Consider the following 24,494-nt stretch of genomic DNA (forward strand, 5'->3'; position numbering starts at 1 on the left):
GCATGTTACAACGCATGCTATTACCACGCAGTAGGTTACAACGCTGTCGTTACAACGACTGCGTTGTTACCACGCGTGGCTTTGCATCGCAAGTCATTTCTATGACTTGCGCTAGGTGGCGCGCTGGATTTAGGAATAGTATAAATTACTAATCCTACTCCGGTTAGCACAACAGCAGGGAAGGTGTTGGATTTAAAATCCAACACATTCTGTGATGTTGTGTGCCACCTAGCGCAAGTCGTAGAAATGACTTGTGATGTAAAGCCACGCGTGGTAACAACCCGGTCGTTGTAACGACCGGGTTGTTACGTACCTGCGTGGTAATAGCAGCGTCGTAAATGCTGTTTTCTGTTCGAGAGGCTTGCAAATTAGGAGCACCCAGGTTATGCTAGGTTTAGATGCTTGCATTGATGAATGAACAATATACTATAAAGACACAATAAAAAGATTTTAAACCAATCTCATCCATTCTAAACCCAGCTGATCAAAAGGGTTTTTGGTGAGATACAGATTAGCAAATTTGACATGGTTGTTCCCACCATTCCCTTTACAAGGCTGGTGGCTGGGCAGGGATTTGCATGGCTCAACTAGCAAACGGGGCTCTCAAGCAAATATTTATCATTTGTTGTGGGTTGTGTATGTACGCAGTTAGTCCCAAGGAAAGACAGAGATTCAACAAGGCTAGTAAGATTTTGATGGTTGGGGCCCAATCATACAGAGCAAATCAAATGAAAGAGTATATAGTTCAGCTTGATACTTTGGGGCAATGAAAATTGGGGCAATGTCACATCAGCCAACATTATCAGAAGGTAGCTATTTCAGAGGTCAAAGTCAAGTTGGATGATGCTAGAGAGTCCCAAGCTTAGCACTTCCTGCATATCTCGAAATACATGGGAGCTTGCTAACAGCCAGGACAGGCAGCTGTGCTCTAGAGGCACTTCCCCCAATCATAATGCATAATTAAAGAGATCTGTAACCCTAATTAATTGCACAATACTCCGTAGCATCATAATTTCTTCAGTTGGCTCACTAAGGGGCAAAGTATGAGTCTGGCGGTCTTTGACGGCCATACTCGCGGTAGCTCAATGGCCACAGTCCTGAGGCTGCCCTATTCCGATTGCGCCATTCGGACTGCCACCACTGCACCGGTTGCGCCAGGAAGCCACAGTTCCCTGTTGATGGCGCAGCAAACAGGGGAATCCAATATGCAAGGTGGGACCGCCACGGTCCACTGAGCATATTATGGGTTTACCCACCTCAGCCTTCTTATGGCAATTGGCCTGCCATAAAAAACTGGCAATTGGGAAATAAAGGGGTCCCAGGTTCCCCATGCCCTCCCCCCCCCATGGGGATGCAATCGGGGGCACAACATGTGCTCCTCTGTTTGCATGCACCCTAAGTTCCAACACAGCATGGACTTCACAGCTGCTTTTGCGTTACCATTGCAGTGCCCTTTTTCAGGGAGTCGCCATGGAAAAGGCTAAAGAAAAGCCTGCTAGACATAAGTTGATCTGGCGGGTGGACCATGCACGGCTTTGGTGGTGCTGGTCCGGCGCAAAGCTGACAGAGCACCGCCAAAGTCATAATCAGGCCCTAAGTCCTGGACATAAACCAATTAGCGTTTTCTGCAATCTGTCTGGTTTGTGACGTCTGCTTCATTTTATTGTGTGACGGAAATGCGAATCAGTCTCATTGCAAAAGATTATTTGCAAATGCCCTAAAATGGGCTTGAGCCCTGCGTGAACAGAGGCGTAGCCAACCACCAATCAAGAAGCCCGCAGCTTGACGAGGCTTCGGCCGATCGCCAATAAAACTCCCTAAATATCCGTTCAATCCTCCAATTGCTGTTACCGTCGTAACTTGGAGGAGCCAACTATACTCCTGATTTCGTTGACGAGCGTCCTGCGGTGGCGCCAGTAACTGCGGCCCAGGTGAGGCGGCGAGGCCCCGGACTGCAGTGAGGAAAAGCCTACAATGGGGCGTACACAGAGAGGTGATGTGCGAGTCACCGCCGTGCTGTGGGGTGCCTAGGTCCTTGCTGGGATCGCCTGTGAGGATTGGGCAGATTTAGTTCTGGGACCCTCAACGAAGAAAGACCGAGTATCCAACTCATGCAGTGGACCCAATTGCCAGGGGTGCTACAGTGGTGATGGGAGGAGAGCGGAGGGGAGTCACTGGCCCGACGAGTAGAGCAAGGACCCACAGAGGCGTCTGATTTTTGCTCGCCAGACTGGCCACATTGGCGTCCCCCTGCATGTGTAGAGACGCACCTGAAGCAGAGCAGTGCAGGTTGTACTTGGTGGTTCGTAAAGGTGAGAGGCAGCGGACCTGAGGGAGCCAACTTGGGTCTGATGTGAGAGCCTGGTTGGAAGGGTTGCTCCTGGACCAACGTGGGGCTGCGGTGCCCTGGAAATAGCGATTGCTGGCCCCGACAGCAACAACGAGTCGAGGCAATGCATTGACACCTTTGCCGCAGCTGCCAGGTGAACAGTGGTGGTGCAGTTGTCCAGATCGGGGAACGAAGAGTCCAGAGACCCAGGAAGGTGAGAAAGGTCAGCAAGACACTGTACCCACCCAGAAAGTGAGGAGGACGCAGTACACATCCTGAGGGGTGGAGAGTCATGATTCGCCAATGCATGGGGCACTGGGCAGCTACAGTGGCACCTCTCCCTCCCTTTGGAGAGTGTGAGAAGGTGTTCCTGGATGGCCTTCCTTGGGCATGTGACCTGGTCCCAATTTAAGGAGGAGTATATCTGGGCCTGCCTGGAGGATGGTGGAAATACCCCTTCCTTGCGACTGGGAGTAAGGGAGAATCACCATACCTTCATTATCCCCTGGTAGAGGCTGCCGATCATATACCGCTAATCAGAGCAGACCACACACACACACTCACAATAAAAATTCAACTGGCGTTGAAGTGGTGGGGTCATGTGAACATTGGTGTAGTGGTGAACAGTCTCAAATTGATCATGGGTGAGGTGGAGATGAGAACCCCAACAGGCCACAGAGGGAGGCTCACTGACCCTCGGGTTGGCTGCGACAAATACCGACCTCCACCCAGCCTATTACGCACCACATAAAGTGAGAGGTGGTAATTCAGAAAGGAAACATCCCTGCAGAGCTGCAAAAATAGCAATGTTGGGAAGTAAGGGAGCCCGCTCGGCCCTCCAGATCAAAATGGAGAAATATGCGCAGTCCAGAGCTGATGCCCCGACTGTAGTGGTGGAGAACCAACAACCCTCTTCGTATAAACCCGGCCCCTGTGACCAAGGAGCCCCTAACCCTGCAGGACATTATGGCGGTGATACAAGGCATCAAAATGACCCTAGAGGGCAAAATAGATTCAGAAAAGAGTCAAGAAAGCAGGAGGCTCTATCACAACCCTCCAAGTGGAGATGAAGACACTACGAGCCAGGTCGAAGAATTGAGAGACACTGGTGCGCTACTGGAGGCTGGAATGGAAGACTCAGAAGGACGGTTGTGCAGCAATAACATTCAGATAATTGGAGTCCCAGAATGAGCAGTGGGCCTGGTAGTAGATTTATTTGTGGAGGAGCTAATATTTAAACACCTGCAGGTTAGAGGTCTCTCAAAATGTTTTTCAGTGGAAAGGGTGCACTGGGTCCCGGGGGTCCCGCCGAGGCCAGGCCCCCGCCGAGGCCAGGCCCCCCCCTCCTGGTCCGTTATTGCCCATATTACTAATTACAGAGATCGAGATGTAATTTCACAAATGGCGCAGAGTGTGCCACCGGTCAAATGGGATAACAGCACCATCGCTTTCTTCCTGGATTTAACTTTGCATGTTCAGAGGAAGTGATATTCATTCCTGGAGGTCAAAACAGTCTTGCGGGAACGAGAACTGAAATATGCAATGCTATTCCCGCCAGGTTACAGGTGGTGGCGGAAGACAAGACCAGGTTCTTTGATACACCTGAAGAAGTGTGGAGTTGGTTGGATGGCTGGTGAACACTTAAAGACAAAAGAGCCCATACGAGGAGAATCAAACGAGGAGCTGGCCTAAAGACCAGTGGACCACATATCGATTCAAATGCAGAGCAAAGAGGTGAGGCAGAAGACGCCCTAGACACCCTTGATTTCGGGACAGAGACCGTCAAACAGCTGAGTGAATTGCCTATGTGATACTCCAGAATACTTCAGGTGCAGACCCTGAAGAGGTCTGGTGACGACAGGTCTGAAAGGCCGAACCTGAGGTGTGGGCACTCTGGATTGACTGTTACAGATAGTTGTTTGATTGAGTGGACACTGAAACAGTAACAAATACAATTGAATAATCTAAGCGGGGGCCGGTGGTATGGTAGAGGACGAGGTACAAGCTTTCCACACGTTAAGTTACAAGAATGGTGTCAAAGGAACTCTGCATAGTTGGGAGGCAGGCAGTTTGAAGTCCGTCATGCAGGGAGGCTGGAAGGGGGGATGCAACAAGGATTTGTGTGAGTTGTTAGTGTTTGGTAAACATATTCTTAGCAGCGATGACACTCTTCAAAAGACACACAGTCCATTTGGGCGTTTCCTCCTCTTCTGGTCCCAGCTTGAGGGCGAAAATGATATCTGGAGGTTCCCCAGTAGGCCCGCTCACGAAAGGTGATGAGGGCCCCCTGTGGCAGGGATGAGTGTGCCTGAGGGTTTTCACCCTCCCGACCCTCATGAGGTAGGTGAACAATCCCCATCCTATCAGACTATCCCATATGGCCAGGACGGATGACATCTATGGGGTCAACAAAACGTTTTAAAATCCTCTCCTGGAACGTGAATGGCTTGGGGAACCAAATTAAAAGGGGAGTGGTCCTGCAATATTTGAAAAGGCACTCTCTGGAAGTGCTCTTGCTTCAAGAGATGTACCTCCTGGACATAACGTATGTCGCAATGAACAGATGCGGGCACATAATGATGGCTCATGCGGATAGACAAGAGGTTCTAAAGGGGTGGGCATTCTTATACGTTCCTCCTTCCCATTTATAACCCAGCAGGTCGCACATGACGCTCACGGGCGTTTCATGGCAGTCACTGGGAGGGACAGCTATTTAACATAATCTCACTTTACATACCTCTGAGACTACATGCTCAGGTACTCCCAGATTTATTGGCCCTGCTCCTCAGCATTCCCGAGAGAAGATTGCTATTGGGGGGAGACTGTAATGCAGCCCTCTCTCACACTGCCGACGGATCCCCGCACGCCAGCAGGAACGCTCTGGTATGACTGGCCGACTTCCTATCTGCAATGGGACTTGCAGACATATGGAGGGCTCTTAACCCCACAATGTGCCAATAGACCTTTCATTCAGGAACACAGAGCAGCTTATCACTTATAGACTATATATGCACACTAGCCAATCAGCTGCCCTGTTGCCATGATGCTCACCATCTTGTTCGGGGCATTTCAGACCACTCCCCCATGTGTGTGACTTATGAACAGGGCTCCCCAGGTAAGAGTCGTATGAAGGGGATTAACTGGTATCTTAAGGTGCCCCGTATCAGAACGGGACTCCAGGAAGCCACTGACCACTATATTACAGAGAATGAGGGGACGGTGGATTCTGCCAGTGTATAGTGGGAGGCATTCAAGACAGTTATCAGAGGTCAGGGACTCTCCCTGGTGTCGGGTCACAGAAAAGAAAAGAGATCTAAGTTGGAAACCCTAGAGCGAGAGATCTTGGAGTTAGAAACCCACCTGGTCTTGGATGATAAGGAGTCAGTACGACCCTGCCTGACTCCCAAGCGGAGGGAGATTAGAGATGTGGCTGATGAGGTGGTCAGGGCCAGATACTGTGCGATGCAGGTTGGAGATAGAGCTAGCAGACTCCTGGCATGACTAGACAAATGAGAAGTGACATTGAGATGGGTGTTTAAAGTGAGAAAGGAGAATGGTACCCAAGTTCGGGATAGACAGAATAAAGCGGACGGAGTTCAGGATAGATAGGATATAGCAGACACCTTCTCAGAGTATTACAGGCGATTGTACACCCCATTCTCCACCACTAAAATTGTAGAGGTGCTGGAGCTGCTGGCTACTCTCCGGTTGCCAGATCTTCAGTCTGACAACAGAGACCTCCTCGAACAAGTCCTCACAGAAGATAAAGTCTTCCAGGCCATTCGGGCACTAAACTTGGGAAAGGCTGGAGGTCCAAACAGCCAGCCCATTGATCTGTACCAACTTACAGCAGCTAAAATAGCAGGTGAGGTGGGATCCCTACCAGGAGAGCAAAGGATAGCCAACATAGTTGTGATCCACAAGAAGGGTACACCGCATGAGGAATGTGCCTCTTATAGGCCAATTTCACTGCTAAACACAGTAGTTAAAATACTAAAACAACTGTTGGTGACCCGACAGACCTAAGTTATACAGTTGTTGATCCATTCTGACCAATCTGGTTTTAAGCCAGGAAGGAACACCACGCCCAACTTGAGACGTCTGCACGGAGTGTTGGGCAGAGCTGCAGATATTCGTGAGGACGCAGCAGTGATATCATTGGACATGCGGATGGCATTTGATATGGCGGAGTGGCCATTCATATACGCATTTTTAGAAAAACAGGGATTTAGGCCTTGGTTCTTAGACTGGATTATACTCCGACCCGCCGGCCCGAGTGGCAGTAAATGGGGGCCCATCAAAATATTTTCCCATTGCAACGGGGCACGAGGCAGGGTTGTCCCATTTCCGCTGATCTTTCTGCTGGGGATGACCCACTGATCAGGGGGCTGCGGTAGTCCATGGATGGGAAAGACAGGATTCCCTCTATGCAGTCAACATCCTGTTGGATATAGCAAGCCCGAGCGCTACACTCCGCAGAATACTTCACATATTTGACTTGTATCATAAATACTCTGGATACACTATCAATTGGGAGAAGTGGTTAATCTATGTGCTCCGGGGTGTTCCCCATGACTCCCGGAGACTGTGCAGTCCAGATAATAATGGAGGGGTTTCACTATCTGGGTATCTACATAACCAGAGTCCCTAAATTATTTTTGTGAACGCAACCTAGAACCCCACAGTTGTATTTACGAAATGATGTTCAACACTGGCGGTCCCTACCGTTATCCCTCTTGGGAAGAGTGTCACTCTTTAAAATGATGTCCTTTCCCCACTTTCTTTACGTGCTCCACAACACTCCACATTCGATGCCGCCTGCATACTTTCAGACGGTAAATGCCGTAGTTCGTACATTCCTTTGGGGTGGAGGCTCTCCCAGGATCTCTCTCCCAGAATCGACCAGAAGCTGGTATGATGGTGGAACAGTACTCCTGGCCCTCTTGAAATACTACTGGGTGGCACAGCTCATGGTAGTCAATCATTGGCTCCATCTGCCCCAAGTTGAGTCGACATATAGAAGGGATCACAGCAATATGCAACTGGGAGGTTATCTCGGAGCAATCTATAGTGCAAGACCAGCTCATTCCCTAGCCCGACTTTGGTCATGGTGCAGGTCTGGCAGGAGGCACTAACAGCCTTGGGCAGGCGCTGTAAGATCATGTGGGTGACCCCGCTGTGGGACACCGCAAAATGGGGACCATTGGCAAGACAGCTGGGTTTCGACAAATTGGATCTTATTGGCCTCTCGAGGGTGGGTGACCTGTTGGTGGAGGAGAGGTACTATTCTTCACGGTCCTGCAGAAGGACTACTAGCTGGCAAATTCAGAGGCCTTTCGTTACCTGCAGGTCAGTCACACATAAGAGGGGCACTGCCAAAAGGAGAGGAACTTCCAGTGTCCTTCCCGCTGGAGGATAGACTACTGGACGAATATCTGGAGAAGTAGGCGGTCTCCCTAACATCGTAAAATCCTAAATAACTCCCTGGAACTCTTGTAAAGCCTTTGGCCTTCCATAGGGAGGTGGTCATTTGCTCTCATTTCGGGTAAATGCAGCTTAAGATTTTACACAGAACCAACTTCGCCTGCTTAACATTAGTTAAAATGGAGAGGTCTGACTAAGCGCTATGAAATAAGGGATGTGGGCAGGAGGGTACCATTTTCTACATGATATGGGGATGCCAGGCGCTTCATGAATAATGGGAGGCGATGATGTCCTGTATTCAGAATGTGTACAAAATTGACATGATTAAATCATCAAAGCAGTGCCTTTTGAATATATGGGAAGCAACAGATCTAAATAGCAAAGAGCATCTCTGGGTGAGATTGGGGTTTATGGTAGCCAAGCACAACATAGCCAAATTGTGGACAGCCACGTCGGCCCCTACGCTGGGAGAGTGGAAGGCAGATATGGACAGGTGCAAGCTGGCAGAGAGGGCAGTCTATGAGTGTAGGGGCTATCCCAGTAAATGGATCAAGGTTTGGGGAAGGTGGATTGAATACCAGAGGAAGGATTTGCATGTCAGTTACTCGCAGTGGGCCTGTGGAGCTGTTTGGGGGGGTCTGATGTGTGGAAGAGGAAATACAGGGCGGGGAGGGGGAGATTACGATAGATGAAAGATACAACAGTTGACACTATTTGGCCATTGTTGGATTATGTCTTCAGGTACTATGTCATGAAAATGAATATCTTCGTAATGCAATGTTTAATTTCTGTAATAAAAAAAGATTTATTAAAAAAAAGATCTCTATCCATCGTGTACCATCTATGGATCTATTACTTTATGGAAGAGGAGCTGCTATTAAAAAATGTTCACATGCAGACAATGACACTCAGGGAACATCAACCTGGACGTCCGTGTGCTCCTCCCAAGGCCGACCACTGCCGTTCATAAAATGGATGCTGTCCCATATGGGAACCTGGATCAGATATACTCCTAGGTGGGGGATTGGTATCAGTTCAATGGATCGTAACTACAATTATAGCTGCAAACCACTGATAGGTGTCATTTAAAAAGTATAGAGGAAGGGCAATCCCCCTTCACAACCCTTATTCTTTGCGATTCAGAATAGGGTGCAAAAGGTACTTTGTGAGTTGGAAAGAGTATGCAGAATCACCAAATACATTTAGTATATAGCTATTCCTGATTTTGTGCTCCAAATAGTGTAATTTTAAGAATCTTTGGCTTTGCAACTGTAAAACCAATTCTTACCTAGGTTCCATAGTTTCAATTAAACTCCTTTTATTATGGGTTTCTTGATTTGTATCCAACTGTGAGATTCTTAGGCTTTGGGAGGCATTCTCTCTGCCCCACCTACATCTAGTGAAGATGGCATATGTTTATGTCTACTAATTTATATGATTCATGAAAAATACCCCGCGTACTGTCTGATTTATACCTCAACTAACAATCAGCCTTGGTGAATGCTTCTTACCTTCTTCCTTTCAAAGTTGAAGCCATCTTTTAGCAAGTCTTCTGAAGCCATTTTTCCTTTCAAGTGCTTGAGGGATTCCTTTTGCTCCTGCAGCACTTCTTCAGTTTTGATAGATTTACTTAATGTTTCATGATACAACTCACGCTGCTGTTCCAGCTGCCTACTCAAGTGAAGAACTTTCTTTTGAAGATCCTCATTTGTCTAGGAATCAAAAAGTTCACTGTTAAGACAATCTTTAAAGAAATAGACCAGAACATATCTGTTTCCTAAAGGTTGCCCCCGACTTCAATAATGTAAGGTCAATAATGGGGGCGTCTTGTACAATGTGACTATTTTGCACTTACCGTTTCAAATTACTTTGACAGCAGTTGTTGAGATTGAGGTTTAAAAAATGCACCGCTCATATTCTTTTCTGTACATAGAATGAGTTGCACAATCTTTTATTTTCAGGGGTATTTGAAATTGGGTCCCCCTTCTGATCTAAACAAAAAAAATAACTAACCCCATTGAGCGAAAGGCATGCTGGGCTACTTTCAATCACATGGGAACCCAAAAATTCTAAATTTCAGGGTCCCATGGAATTTGAACCAATGGGTGCCATTTTTCCACACCCAATATTTTTCACATGAGGTTTATATTCATCCGAATTTATCAGCCAGAAAAATGGACTGAAAAACATGGATGCTTGGCAACCCTGCATCAACAGGAAATTACATAAAACAATAAGAAATGTATCATTTTCATGTGCCAAAACGACAACCACTGCACAGGACAGCATACTAGCAACTTGATCTTCATTTCGGAGCAACCACACAGATGAGAAACTATTTGTGGACCATCATCTGTAAGCCAAAGATCTCCAGGCAGTCATTTTGTGCGGGGCTTATTACAAGCCCCTTGCACCACTGGTGCGTCACTTTTTGTGATGCATCGGTGGCCCAACCTGCTGCCCCATATTTACAAGGACACGAAAAGCCAAGAAGGGTGGCTTTTCGTGTCCTAGTAAATAGGGCCCCTTTACACACAACACTTTCCGTGCAAGGGGCGGGCCATGGGTGTTGCAGTGGGTGTTTCAATGCAACACCCATGGTTTCTGCCACATTTCTCAATTTACGAGAAAATATAGACTTGGAAATCCACCAGAATGCTTTGCCTCCCCAAGGGAGGCATAGGGCAGTGCAACGAGGAGAAATGTTTTCATTTCTCCTACTTTGTTTCCTCTTTCTATGCATTCTGCATTCTACAGCACACATAGGAAGAGTAAATCCCCTCTTATGATTGTGAATCATCCCCCTGACGCAGGCACACTTGCACCATGGTGCAAGGGTGCCTGCATCAGTACAGGGGAAAGCAAAGGGATCCATCATATCATTGTAGATATGACGCATCCCTTTGCTTTGAAATAAACGCAGCGCACCACAGCCAAATGGCTTGCGGTACCGCGCTGCATAAATACCTTGTAAAAAAAGCCCTTTGTGCATTTGTAATCCACATGGCTCCTTAGTATCGGTACATTTACGGAACCTGAAGTGCAAGTAAAGACAGAGGATGTGCGGAAATAAGAGGCTAGACTTCTGGGACATTTGGTGACCACGACCAGTACCGACAACAGATCAAAAATCTGGCAACAAATAACCCAGAAGTGTAATGGTGTACCTCCACATGCTCAAACAGTTAATGAATGGAAAAAAGGATCCAGGACTTGAAACGTCATGTTCGAATGTTTTTATCTAAGCACAGAAGTGAGAACCTTGCCACTGGGGGATGACCAACACCAAAGTCATAATCTATCGTTTTCTGACTCGCAAAATGGGTTTAGTATATTGGACAAAGGACCCTTTTTCTGTCGCACGCCTTGTGATTTTGAAAATTGCAAGGTTTTTGATTGAAGAAGAGCTTTGTTCATGTGGCCCTTAAACTTCAAGTACGGTGAAAAAGGGCATTCCTCAACTAATTTAGTTGCGAAGGAGGGTGACTCCTGCTTTTTGTGGCCGGTCACAATAACAAAATAATGAAAGGAGTTTAACTTGAGGGTGAGGAGTCTAAGCCTAGCAGTGACTCCACTGATGTTTAAGAAAACATTCTGGCTGACACCCTTCAAATACGGGTGAGTTGAGACATATGTCAATGCCACATGCACATTCAACAGGAAATCGAGTAATGTGGCCATGAATCCAGAATGTCTTGTATCCACTCCTGAAGCTGGGTCTATTTAAGGAAGCTTCTGGCACCTGCTCACCTTTTGTTTGGACTATCCCACCTTGAAGATTAGATTGGTTTTGTCAGACCCCATTAGGGGCCAAAAAGCAGACAAAGGCTACTGGGCGACAACAGTGGTGGTTGGAGTTGTTTGCCTCTGGGTGTCCTGGAGACTATCCTACTGTGGCTCTTGCAAACTGTGTCAAGTGCATCTCTTCCAAGCTTGAATCACAGGGTAACGAGGCAAAGCATTCAAAGGCCTCTGAGAGAAGTTGTTTGTGAGGCAAGGACTCAGAGCTCAACAATCAACCAAGGCATACAATAATTCATTATTCATCCCAGTGTCTGTCTTAAGAAATGAGAAGTATGATAGTGTCAATTGAAACAAAATAATACACACTAATAGGAGTTCAGTACAGGATTAAATATTTCAGACTCATGTTTCCTGCTAAGAGCCCCACCAACTCCAGTACCCTATTCATGGTTCCCATCAGTGTGATGGGATAAGAGGGCATAGACAACAACAGGCACAGGTTCAAGCTCACGGAGCATTTTACAGTATCCCGTAGGTCACTTCATGTGGTCTTTGGAAAAAAGAGTTCATGCTGGCAACTTTATATCTCTTAAGGCATGCTGGTCGATACAGTTCAAGAATCAGTGTCAGTCTAATGTTTCCAGGCCCCATTTTACCTGTTTGCAGGTGATAGAGCAGTAACAGTTCCAGCCAGTGTGCTTGACATGTAAGTGCCATTTGCATGCTTTGAAGTGGTTCAGGACTACAGGCAGTGGCCTCACTCCTCGATGGAGCAGCTTGGATGATCAGCGCAGCAGGACTGCTCAAAAGGTACATGGGGCGAGGGCTGGCTTTCTGATAAAGCGATGATGCGGATCTTCTCTGGATATGTCACAGACCGAGTATCAGCACCACCAGTCCATCGAGATACACTTCAAGGGTGCTAGTCAGCAATCGGATAGCTTTATTGAGACTGACTGGCCTCCTGGACAGTCTGTTCTCCTGCAGAGCCAGGCATTATCCTTCCCTCTCAGAGCAGGCAGGCTTCTAGGTGTGAGGCAGGCTCTAAGGGCCTGATTCAAAAAAGTAAAATTACACGTTTGTGTAAGTGTCTGCTTTTTCAGTATTCACAAAACTGCATTTTAATAGTACGTTTATGAGTGCGTAGACTCTGCAGTTGGGGTGGAGAACTCAGCACATAAAAATATAGGCCTGTCTTTTCATTATATGCGCAGGGACCCCGCCCCATCTGTGGAGTCTTTGCACTCGTACATTTACTATTAAAATGCAGTTTTGTGAATACTGAAAAAGCGAAAACATACAACAATGTGCACGTTTACCTTTGTGAATCAGGCCCTCAGTTTTTACTGCAAATTGAGCATATTTCAGGTCATGCACCCTCACCTTTACTAGAACTGTCAATAACATACCAGCCTTGTCCTCACAGCAGCACTTCATGAGGCTCTGTGGAGCACTCCCTTCCTTGGTCAGTGAAAGAGACTTGAAACTGGAACAAAGTGGCCTGGTTTATATACAGATTCTGGAACCAGTGTGAGTTGGTGCCCTTTCAAATGCCATTTTATTACTACAGCTCTGACACAGGCTATGATCGAGGTGATAACTCACAGCAGGTAGTGATGTTGCTGTCTCCAAGTAAGAATATCCAAAACACTGACACAATGAAATGCGAAAACTCCGCACCTGACTATTGTCAGCCTTTCTGAAGCAGCAATCAGGGAAAAAAACAAAGGCCAGGTCTCACCTAGAAACTTCCTCACACTTTACAGAATCGGCAAACTCACTTCTTCTCTCCACCATCCACCATGAGTAATCAGAAAGTCCTTACTAAAACTGAATCATAGAATTTTTAATTGCAGCCCTGTCTACATCTTCCATCACTTCAGTGTCTGGTTCTCCACCCTTCTTCCACAGTAATGCAGACAATTCTGTTACACTTTCTGGGAAAACTGTATCCATACTCCATTTTATGATTTTCCAAAAAGGACCACTGGTACCAGCAATCAGACTCTCATTATACATGGAATCTTGCTACCAAACATGCGTTGCACATCCCCGTGAATACAAGTGCTTGACACGTGCATGGAATGTCAGTGGAAATAAATGAATGTTACATCAATCATGAGTGGGGCAGTAGGTATCACTCCATCCCTAGAACAGAAAAACGTTTCTGCCCAGGACTATCATTCTACAAAAATCAGTACACTGCCTCTTATACTTCATGTCAATAGCCTAGGATATGAACAGTAGTGTCAGGTCCTTACAGTGACCATGCTTGATGTGCCCCTCCAGATCACAGAATAGGTTGTGGATCTTGGCTTTTTCTGGGAACACATAGGACTCAGCAAACTTGCTGGCTGGGCTTGCTTGCTAGGCCATAAATGGCAGGACATCAGTTTCACATGCACTCAAATTACTCAAGCAAGGGTACTTACCTGTGTACTGTGCAGGGAACATTTCTATCCCCACATGATTGTGAGGATGTGGGTGAACTATACGATATGGCTCTGTAGCCTTATAGCAAGAACTGTCTTGGTTGCAGTCAGGCTTGTTGGAACATACTTAAGGTCAACCCAGGCTAGCTATGGCTTTTGAGCAGCAAGGTTTAAACAAAGGAACTTAGTGTAAAGCATTTAACACTACCAAACATTGAAGTAAGAAAGCCAAAGAACACAAAAGAAACACAACACCAATTTATAAAATAGATTATATGTTTATGAATTTTTACAGTCCTTGTTAAGCAAAATTTACCAGAGGGTCCAAGTATGCAGATTTTTAAAGGTTTTATCCACTGTTAATTCAACCGCAAACAAGAAAGGGTCAACAAAAAGTCAGTAAACTTTTCAAAAGTTTGAAACAGTTAGTTCAGCTACTCCCGACCGGTCTAGGCAACCAAATTCAACATGGAGAAGGTCTAGGGGGGCAGTGGGGTAGATCTGGATAGTTGCCTGGCCAATAGAGCATTTTCCAGTCTAGTTTCAGCCATTACAGAACGACTGCCATAGATGATAATGGAATGGTCAACAAAAATTTAGTAAACTTTTCAAAAGTTTGAAACAATTAGTCCAACTACTCATGACCGGTTTAGGCAACTAAATTCAACATGGAGAAGGTCAAGGGGGCCGGTGGGGTACATCTGGACAGTAACATGGCCACAAGAGCATTTTCCAGTCCAGTTCCAGCCATTACAGTGTGACTGCCATAGACGAAAATGGAGTAGTCCTGATGCTGGGGATACAGGATTAAAAGATGCTCTGCTTGCTATGCAATCAGTGGGGGTGCCTTTGTGGTGATTTCTTAGTCCAAGGGTGATGTAGGGTGACACAGAGTTCAGGCCCCACAAAGTCCTCTTCAAGACATTAGAAGGCCAGCTGCTGCTGGGTTACCATTCTACGAGCACAGTGGTTGGAGCAAAATCCTTTTGCGGGGGCTAATGTCCCTCTTAGGCAACCAATTGGGACTTTGATGGCACTCTGGGGTCTGGCCGACTTGGGTGCAACTTTTGGCTGTTGAGGATTGGCTTCATGGGGCAATCAGCAGCGAGTTTGTGGATGTGGCTCCAAATTTGCCGGTTTGGGCTTCTTCAGCTCTTTTGTCCCTGGAGCTGGTTTCAGGGGATCAGCCAAATTATCCTTGGAGTCACTGCTTTGGCCTGGGCCTGGGGCATGACTTTTCCCCACACCAGGAGTCACAGACACAGTCCCAACTTATCTAGCACAAAAGTGCAGAAGGTGCAGTCCAGCTGATGGCTCAGTCTCACTTTGTGCAGTCCAGGGGAAGCAGAGCAGTCCTTCTTCAGTCCTTGTTCCAGTTCCGATGTGTTCTGAGGTTCAGGGTGCCCGGGGTGCCATATTCATTCCAGGAAAGTGCCCCAAGAGGGAGGCCAAGCAGTCATTAACCAATGGGCTACCAGATCCCCTCCCTTCTGGCAATGGCTTTCTGGCAATGTATGATACCTAACAATCCTAGAGTGAACTATTCTCAAGATGTTGGCACTCTTCCTTGGCTGTTAGAAGCTTGGTAGACCACCCTAGACGTGTGGCTACACACCCATAGAAAAAACCAGTTTGGACACTGGTGTTCCCTCTTTGGCCCTGTCTTTGTTTCAGCCTATCTACCTAAAGAAAGGGAAGCCACTCGAGAATTGTATTGCCATGTGCCTACCAAAGGCAGCTTCGCCTTTGAAGCTCGCCTTTTGGGCTAACAGCCCGAGGGGCTCTGGCAAGGGGGAGGTGATACCTCTCTCTGCACGGAACTACTTTTGTTTTCTAGCCTGGGAGTCATTCACACAACTCCCAGGCTGTTTTAAATGGGCAGGTACCATCAGATAAAATTATCGGCACGCATGCAATACTCATAATGGGATAGTACAGTCACTGCTCAATACCAACAGTGAGAACTTCCTTACTTGAGGTCTGCAGCAAACCAACTCTCAGCCTATGTGAAATAGCTAGAAGGCGACATGTTGATACATTTCAAAAGAAATAAGTAAATAAAATGTGTGCAGTATGTAGCATCTCCCCCAGCCCTGGAGCATGCAAATTAAATGTGCCCCACGGGAGCTGCAGTCAAACACTTCTTGTTCCTCATCATATACTCACATACTGCCCATTGCATCATGCTTCACATTAACCACACCTTAACTCTCCCATCGCATAACATACTTCCTCTTCAAAGTCTGCCCAGAAACAGGAAGGTCCTAGTGTGTATGACATCAATATGCTACATCTCCTCCTTTGTTCAATAAAAAGTGCCAAACATCACTGGAATACTCACAAAGTATGTCTGGTGTCTTGACAAAAAAAACAGGTATGTAGAAAAGTTAAAATGTGACAGAACTGCTGGATAAGAACCTTCACTCACCTGAGGGTAACATGCTTCCTCATGGGGTTCCCTCCGCACACCCAGACTGTAAAGTCCATGGGGAGGGCTACGTACGACTCCCCAGGCTAGGGAGGAGCTGAGGTGTTTTATGATGAGTGATAGTTTTAGGGTAAGCGAGGGACAGAGTGCAGAAAAAGAAGAAATATACAGTGGTGGTTAAAACTACCTTCACGGTGCCTAATACACTTTATTCTGTGGCCCACTGCGGATAGGTTTAAAAGAGAGGACCAGGGATAGGCAAAAAAATATACCCCTTTAAATGGTCAAACGTCGACATGTTTCTGCCCAGTGGTCCCTAAACGGGGTTCCAGGGCATTCATCAGGACAAAAACATTTTATATAGTCACTCTGTGTGTAATGTGATAAACAAAATTATACTGGCCAACCGGAATGGCCAGACAGGCGATGGCCCATATATATTCGGGGTCCACTGTTGTTCTGAAAATAATAACAGAAAGGAAGAAATAAATCAAAGTGCAGAACATATGGTGTCACACTTCACAATAAGATAATTGTTAGATTTATATTTCATGCATGGATGCATACTGTGCATGGCACAAAAAACTAAAGCACAATGTGTTACATTATCAGGTTGCTCCATTTTATGACATCCAATGCCTTACCTAATTTAGTGTAAAGTGTTGTCCATCCTCATGCCATTGGATACATCCAGAAACGCCCAACTGAAAGTGAAGTGGAACAAAACACATAGGACCATGGAAGTGTAGTGCAACTTCTCTATATGATTAATCTTCTCATGAGTAAGCATATCGATTGTGAAAATAGCTAGAATGATTGTTTTATGCAGGGCAACAGTCATATATTCTGACTATAAATAACTTTCCAGTATGAGGAGTCTTTTGTGTCAAAAAAGCTCATTTTAAAGACGCCCATGAATTATTACTCCAGGGGACCATGGAGGGTTGTGAGCCACTGGAATCACATTGCCTCAATTAGTCAGCGAGGCGTTTGCTCTGGTCTGTCAGCTCTGGTTGAAATGATCAAGATCCACCCTGATCAGGCGACGGTGACATAGGCCCATGTGCTTGAGCCAGAACTGCTGGTGGGGCTGCCTCACGCATGGTTTCAAGACTCGACAAATGTTGCGGTAGGTGTCTGAAATGTGAAGTGTCCTGAGTGATGGATTGTCCAGGACGATGGAGGTAATTTTGTTGATAGCTCTTCCAAAAAGCACAGTGGCTGGACTTTCACCAGTTGTGGAGTGAGGAGTTGATCGATAGGCCAGGAGTGCCTGACACATGGCTTGGTTCAGATCAATTCTCTCTATGAATGCTCGTTAAATAACTCTCTTGAAGGTGCCCATGAATCGTTCAATACAGCATTGGCCTGGGGCCAGAAGCGTGTTCTCCTTTGGTGTTTTAGATTGAGTCTGCAAGAAATTCTTTGAACTCTTTGCTGTTAAAGGGCGGACTGTTGTCAGATTTTAGAATTTCGGGGATGCCCCATGTTGCAAAGATGTAATCAAGCCATTCCATGACTTTTGTCATGTTTTGTTGAAGATAAGTCTTCCACCAAAGGAAATGGTGTCCATTTCCTAACGGTCCCAAAAAATCAACTGCAACCCTCCCAGGCATGGGCAGGAAGGTCAAGGATTGACACTGGGTGGTGGGTCACCTTGGGGCACAAGAAGTTGCAAATGTAGCATGCCTTCAGCTCTTTCCCAATGCACTCATCTAGCCAAGGGAACCATGCTCGCCCTCTTAGGGCTTTCTTAGTGACCATGATACCATGATGTCCTTCATTGACCTGTTGGATGACCCGCTGTCTTAGGATTTCAGGTATGATGATTTTTGAGCCTCACAATAGTACTCCTTCTTGGATGACTGCTAACTCATCCCGTACATTTCTGAACTTTTGTAATTCTCTTCCAAGAGTGCACAGTAATGAGTTCTTTGATGATAGTCATGTCTTTGGCAATATTGGTTGCAGCAATCATTTGTTAAACAGACAGAGTCGCTGGTGTGCCGGAACTCACAATAAAGTTGAGATATGCTTTAACTGTCCTTCAGGTCGAACTGTGGAGAAATAGTGGCACTCGAGAAAAGTAATCTACAGGGTTTTGAGCCTTCCCCGGTTTGTGCACAATCTCACAGTCATACTCTTGCTGTCGTAAACCCGACTTTTCGATGCGAGGGGCATCTTAGCCTTTGGGTTTCCAAAAGTTGTAAGCAGTACCTGGGGATCAGTGATTATGGTGAAATGCTTTCTATAGTGGTATACATGAAAATGTTTGCACGCTCACACCAGAGCCAGGCTTTCTCCGGTTGGGATAGGCACATTCTGTTTCAGTCAGGCCTCAACTGGCATAGGCCACAAAGTGTCTCTGAGCATTCGACTGGCCATTGTGTTGAGCAAGGATTGCCCCTAGCTCCGTTCAGCTTGCATCATCTGTTATCGGTATGTAACTTGGGGTCAAAGTAGGTGTTAGAAATGGGGGTCTCTAGTTGGCAGAGGTAGGTACCTTTGACCAAATAGGGACCCTTGCTTCTAGTCAGGGTAAGGGGGATACACACTTTAGATAACCCCTGCTCACCCCCTCGGTAGCTTGGCATGAGCAGACAGACTTATCCTAAATGCAATGTGTAAAGTATTTGTACCAACACTCACAGTAACACGATGATAACACCACAAATGGATGCCACACCAGTTTAGAAAAATACAATATCTTTATCTAAACTAAACAAGACCAAAACGACAAAAATCCAACATACAGATACTTAGAAGAATGTCTTTAAAATGGTTGTTGCAAAAATAAACTTGTAAATGCAACACTTTACTCTCAAAGTACCTTGGATGCGTAACGCAGAACAAATAAAAGGGTCGCAGAGAACACGATGAGTCGATTCTTCCTGCGCTCCGGTTATGTTGCGACAAGATGGCGTCTCGAGGCATTGCAACAATCCGGTGCAATGCACCAAAATGGCGTCTTTGATGCGATGCGACAATGTGGAGGCGATGCGTGCACGCCCAACGGCCATGCGGCGAAATCGGTGGTCCCCTGAGCCGCGACAGGCCCTGTGGCACGCTTCTCCGGTGATGTGGCAGTGAACAGCAGCAGCGGCGGCACGTATCCTCGGAGATGCAACAGCGGCTGCTGCGACACGCTTCCCCCTCGTTGCGTCGTGCTTCCAGATCCCAACAGCAAAGGGCCTCACACACAGTTACAGGCACCTCCTGGCAGGCTAGAACTCCCAGCAAGGAAGTTCAGGGAAGCTGGGGGTGAAGTTCTTTGGGTCCTGCGACTTCAGAAACAGGAGGCCAGCTCTTCTCAGGCCCTTGGAGACTTTTCTTCAGATGGACACAGCACACAGCAAAGTCCTTCTTCAAGCAGGTGACACAGCACACGGCGAAGTCCCTTGGTCCTCTCCTTAGTAGAAACAGCAAACTGCAGACCAACCCCAGACACACAGCAAGGGCAGTACTTCTCCTCAGTCTCTTCAGCTGATCTTCTTTGGCAGGGATTCCTCTTGATCACAAAGTCTCATTTTACAGAGGTTTCAGCTCTTACTTTTATACCCCAAAAGTCTTTGTTCTCTATGTGTTAGGGGTCCTGGACCCAGTTCAAACCAGTTCTGGGTGCACTTTGCCAGTGTACAACTTCTTCCTTTGTGAATGTAGGCCAGGATCTTCAGCTGCACCGCAGTAGTTGGAGCCAGCTTTGTGGAAGTCAGGCACAGCCCTAGTCAGGCCCAGGTGCTACTCCTCCCACCCCTCCAAATGCAGATAGATTTATTCAGCCTAGTGCTGACTCGCCCAGACTCCTGGAGCCACCCTAGCCCCTGTCACTCTCAAGCCAGACAGTCAATCCACAAACAGGCAGAGGCACACAGAAAGGTTGAACAAGAAAATAGCCACTTTCTGAAAGTGCCATTTTCAAAACACAGAATTTAAAAACCATCTTTACTAAAAGATGTGTTATTAAATTCTGAGTTCAGGGATACCAGACTCCAATTTTCTATCTCACTCCTATGGAAAGATATGCAGGTAAACATGTTACACAGCATTCCCCATTCTGTCCTATGGGCAAGATAGCCTTTCAATAGTGAAAAATGAAATTGGCAGTATTTCACTATCAGGACAGTTACACACACTAGTACATATCCTACTTTTCACATACACTGCACCCTGCCCGGGGGTGGGGGGTACCTTGGGCCTACCATAGGGGTGTCCTATGTGTAAGAAAAGGGAAGGGTAAGGCCTGGCAAGTGGGTGCATTGGCCAGGTCAACATGGCAGTTAGCAAACTGCGCACTGCGGTGGCAGGCCTGAGACTTCTTTTTGGGCTACTCATGTGGGTGGCACAATCAGTGCTGCAAGCCCACTAGTAGCATTTGACTTGCCAGCCCTGGCACACTCAGTGCACTTTACTAGGGACCTACTGGTAAAACAAATATGCCAATCATGGATAACCAATCACAATAACAATTTACACTGAGAGCATATGCACTTTAGCACTGATCAGCAGTGGTAAAGTGCCCAGAGTCCTAAAGCCAACAACCACAGGTCTGGAAAAACAAAGGAGGAGGAAGAAAAAAGTTTGGGGATAACCCTGCAAAAAGGGCCATTTCCAACAGTAGGCCACTTCAGTTGCATTCTCAATCACATATTTAATACCTTTGAAACTGTGGTCGCATTCCAGAGACCACTGAAACGGTACATTTTGCTTTGTCAAGTCTCTCAACGTGGCACTCACTGTAGCAAAGTTCAAATGTTTCTTGAGCGATAACTGGCCATGCCTAGAAAGGATTGCATCATGGTAACATCCCGGGGGTGGACGGGCAAGTGGAGGACCGTGCTTGTACCTTTTCGGGGCCTGGAGTCATTCCCCAGCAGAGAATATGTGCCCAAAAGATCTTGAGTTTGAATTTATGAAACTCACACTTTGCGGTGTTCAAAGTAAGGCCTGCATCAGTGAGTAACTTGCACAGTTGTGTGAGGGCTTTGTTGTGTACTTCTTGTGTTCTCCCAAAAACCAGTGTATCATCACTGTAGTTGAAAAATTGTGTAACAGGGTGGATTACTCTGCGAATAGCATCTTGAAATATCTCCACAGCCAAAGATACTCCAAAAATCAGTCACTTATATCTGAACAAATCAACATGAGTCAAAAAGGTAGTAACGTACCTGCTGTTCTCTTCCAGCTCGAGTTGATGGTATCCTTTATTCAGTTTAAGACAGGAAAACCCTTTAGCTCTGTTGAACTGCATGTGCAGACCAGGATGTCTCTGCCTCTCAATGGCTTTGTTTGCCTGACGCATATCAAGGCAAATGCTCACCACTCTACTACTGTTCTTCTTTGACACTACTACTATGGGAAAAACCCATGGCATGGTGCCTGTGGAGCGTTCAAGGTTCTCATGTTCTAGGAGTGCATCTAACTATCTCTCTACAGCTTTTTGTAGATGAAAGGCAACTCTGTCGTGTCGCTGAGCAACAGGGTTCATGTGTTCATTTATATGAAGCTGTACTTTTATTTTCTTTCATCTTTTCCAGGCCATGGAACAATGATGGAAATTGGCTTGTGATCTCAGACTGAGTACAGAGGTTGCAGTTCAAAAATATCAACCCCATTTCAGCAGTGGTGGCAAAACTCAGCAAGCAGGCATTCGACCAAGTCCCTTATAGAACATGAATGGTAGCTTGCACCAATGTCTTTTTGTGTTCCATTGTCACTGTGAATGACCCTTGGCTTTGCAATGGCTCAGAACCGTATACACTTTTCTGCCTGATGGAGTGAGGCGAGACACAGGGGACAGACTGGTAAACTTTTCACCATTGTGCTAATCAATGCTACATGGTCTATGATGAAAGTTATTGGGTGCTTTTCACTTTCAATGTGATCTTAGGACAGTATCCAAATGAAGTTTTCCACTTTGTGTGGTGAGTTTTCTTTGAACTGTGATCTTCTTCGCAGGCAGCTAACCCCACATGTGCCCGCCACTCCTTCCTAGATATCATCAGCACATACCGATCGTCTTCACTGGTACTAGATAGTATCGTAGAAGAACCTTTGCACGATGAGTTTGAGGACAATTGATCTTGCCTGGTTTCCACTTGTCGTAGCTGATGCTGTTTTTTGGCTTTAGGGGTGTGGTGAGAATGCTTCTGGAACATTTCCGCGTCCATCTAGTCTTGCAGTCGTGATGTACTTGATTTTTCTTTAGCTCAGCACACAGGTATCAAATGGTTCTCTTTCCCACAATCTTTGCAGACTTGTCCTATGGATAGACATTTGCCTGCATGAGGAAACGAAAATCCAAATTGGAAGTATAGCTTTATTTTCTGTGAAAATTTTGACTTACCTTTATCTTGTTTAAGCTTGTGCTTGCTTTTAAAAAACAGCACCACTTCATGTGTCCTGTTTCTGCTTCCATGTCAGCAACTTGTTAGTCTGCTCATTCTTCTGCTCTGGCAGCCATCAGCACTTTTTCTAGACTGTGTTTTTCTCTCAGCATGCAACTTCTAAACAAATCTGAAAGGCAGCCATCAATGATTCTTAGGGGCAAGGCTTCTCTGTCAGTGAAGTCATAAAACTTGTAATGTTTAATGATGCATCAAGTCTCAACAAACTCATCTATTGTTTCACCAACTTAGTGTTGTGCTTGTTTGAAGACATACCTTTCATAGTCGGCATTCGGTATTGGATCGTACTTGGACTCCAACGCTTGCTTCACCTTTTGATATGATTTAGCATCAGTCTGTGAGATTTTCTTTTACACTTTTTTCAAACCATCACCTGCATTGTTTTTTAAATAGTTGATGATCTTCATGTCATCTTCTTCTTCTAGCGCCTCTATGAAATTATCAAAGGTTTCAATCAATGCAGCCCACCTAGCAGCAATGTTCTGTTATGTAAAAGTATCGAAAGGCAGATCAGCAACATCGCTGCTGTGTATTTTGTGCTCCCTTGTTCCACCATTGAGAACACTTACTGTATACCCAGTGCTGAGAGCTCCTTCAAGAACAGGCCTTATGCTTAAGCTCGGCTTAAAGGATGTTTTAATGACATTCGATGGTGAGTACATTTGCTGTCTTTCGTACCTTCTTGTCACTGTCTTTGGCTTTGTTTAAATAATCATATTGTAGTTGGGACATGGTGCAGAGTCTCTATCGATCACCCCTTTCAGTGGTTTTAGCAGACATTTTGAATATGGTCCTCTGCAGGTCTTTCGATCTCTTCTGCGGTCGTGGACCAGGCTTTGACTCCACATGTGCCAGTCGCAGACCACTTTACATTGATTTGAGGCACTCGTGGCACGCACAAGCAGTTTTCCGTACCATTGCAAACTCTCAGGGAGAGCAGCCTTGTTTTCTACGGGACATGTATCCCCTACTCGTCAACAGATTTAGCGTCTTCCTTAGCCCTGGAGCAAGCGTCTGAAATATGCCACACGGGAGCTGCAATCAAACCCTTCTTTATTCCTCCGCATACACTCTCACATTGCACGTTACATCAAACTTCACATTAACCAATCCGTAATACCTCCCATCACATTTGTACTTCCTCTTCAAATGCCCTCAAGAACCACGAGGGTCCTAGTGTGCAACATCAATAAGCTACAGAGTATTGTCTGGGACTTTCTAATATTTGCTTCGCTTCGAAATACAAATACAGGAACTGGATTTTAATACTCAACAAACTTTAAAGCGGTGCAGACATATAGAAACCAATTTCATTAAAAGAATTAGGTTATGTCTGTAAAATAAATTCTGTTCACTGAGGCTATGAAAACGATTATTTTTATGTAGAGCTCACTTCAATTGCCAGGTGTCCAAACGCTGTAACATCATATATATGTATAAATATATATATATAACCACCTCAATAGTACAGATTTAACAACCACAGAAGGATAAATGACTCAAGCAGCCATACAGGATTCAGGATCACGACCTACACTTTTACAATCAGATCACAGCATTGGACACACTAACCTACTGAATTACGTTATCTCCCATTTTAAGAATCTTTTTTGAAATACAACATCCTCTGATTAAACCAAATCCAAAAACAAATTTGGCAGGGAAACCTCCAAGATGCGTCACGTATAAGAGCTCCCGCAGCCTTGGAACAGGGCATGGACCTTGACGATTAC

General features: G+C 46.0%; 1 protein-coding gene across 1 annotated transcript in view; it reads right to left on the minus strand.

Moving 5' to 3' along the window:
• Window positions 1-24,494, minus strand: part of LOC146798874 (coiled-coil domain-containing protein 170-like) — a 704,654-nt gene that overhangs the window by 48,791 nt on the left and 631,369 nt on the right. The window contains exon 9 of the mRNA XM_085626207.1: window positions 9,265-9,465. Coding sequence (XP_085482333.1) covers window positions 9,265-9,465 — 201 coding nt within the window. The remainder of the gene's footprint in view (window positions 1-9,264; window positions 9,466-24,494) is intronic.

Source organism: Triturus cristatus, chromosome 9, assembly GCF_964204655.1.
Source record: "Triturus cristatus chromosome 9, aTriCri1.1, whole genome shotgun sequence".
Lineage (NCBI taxonomy): Eukaryota > Metazoa > Chordata > Amphibia > Caudata > Salamandridae > Triturus > Triturus cristatus.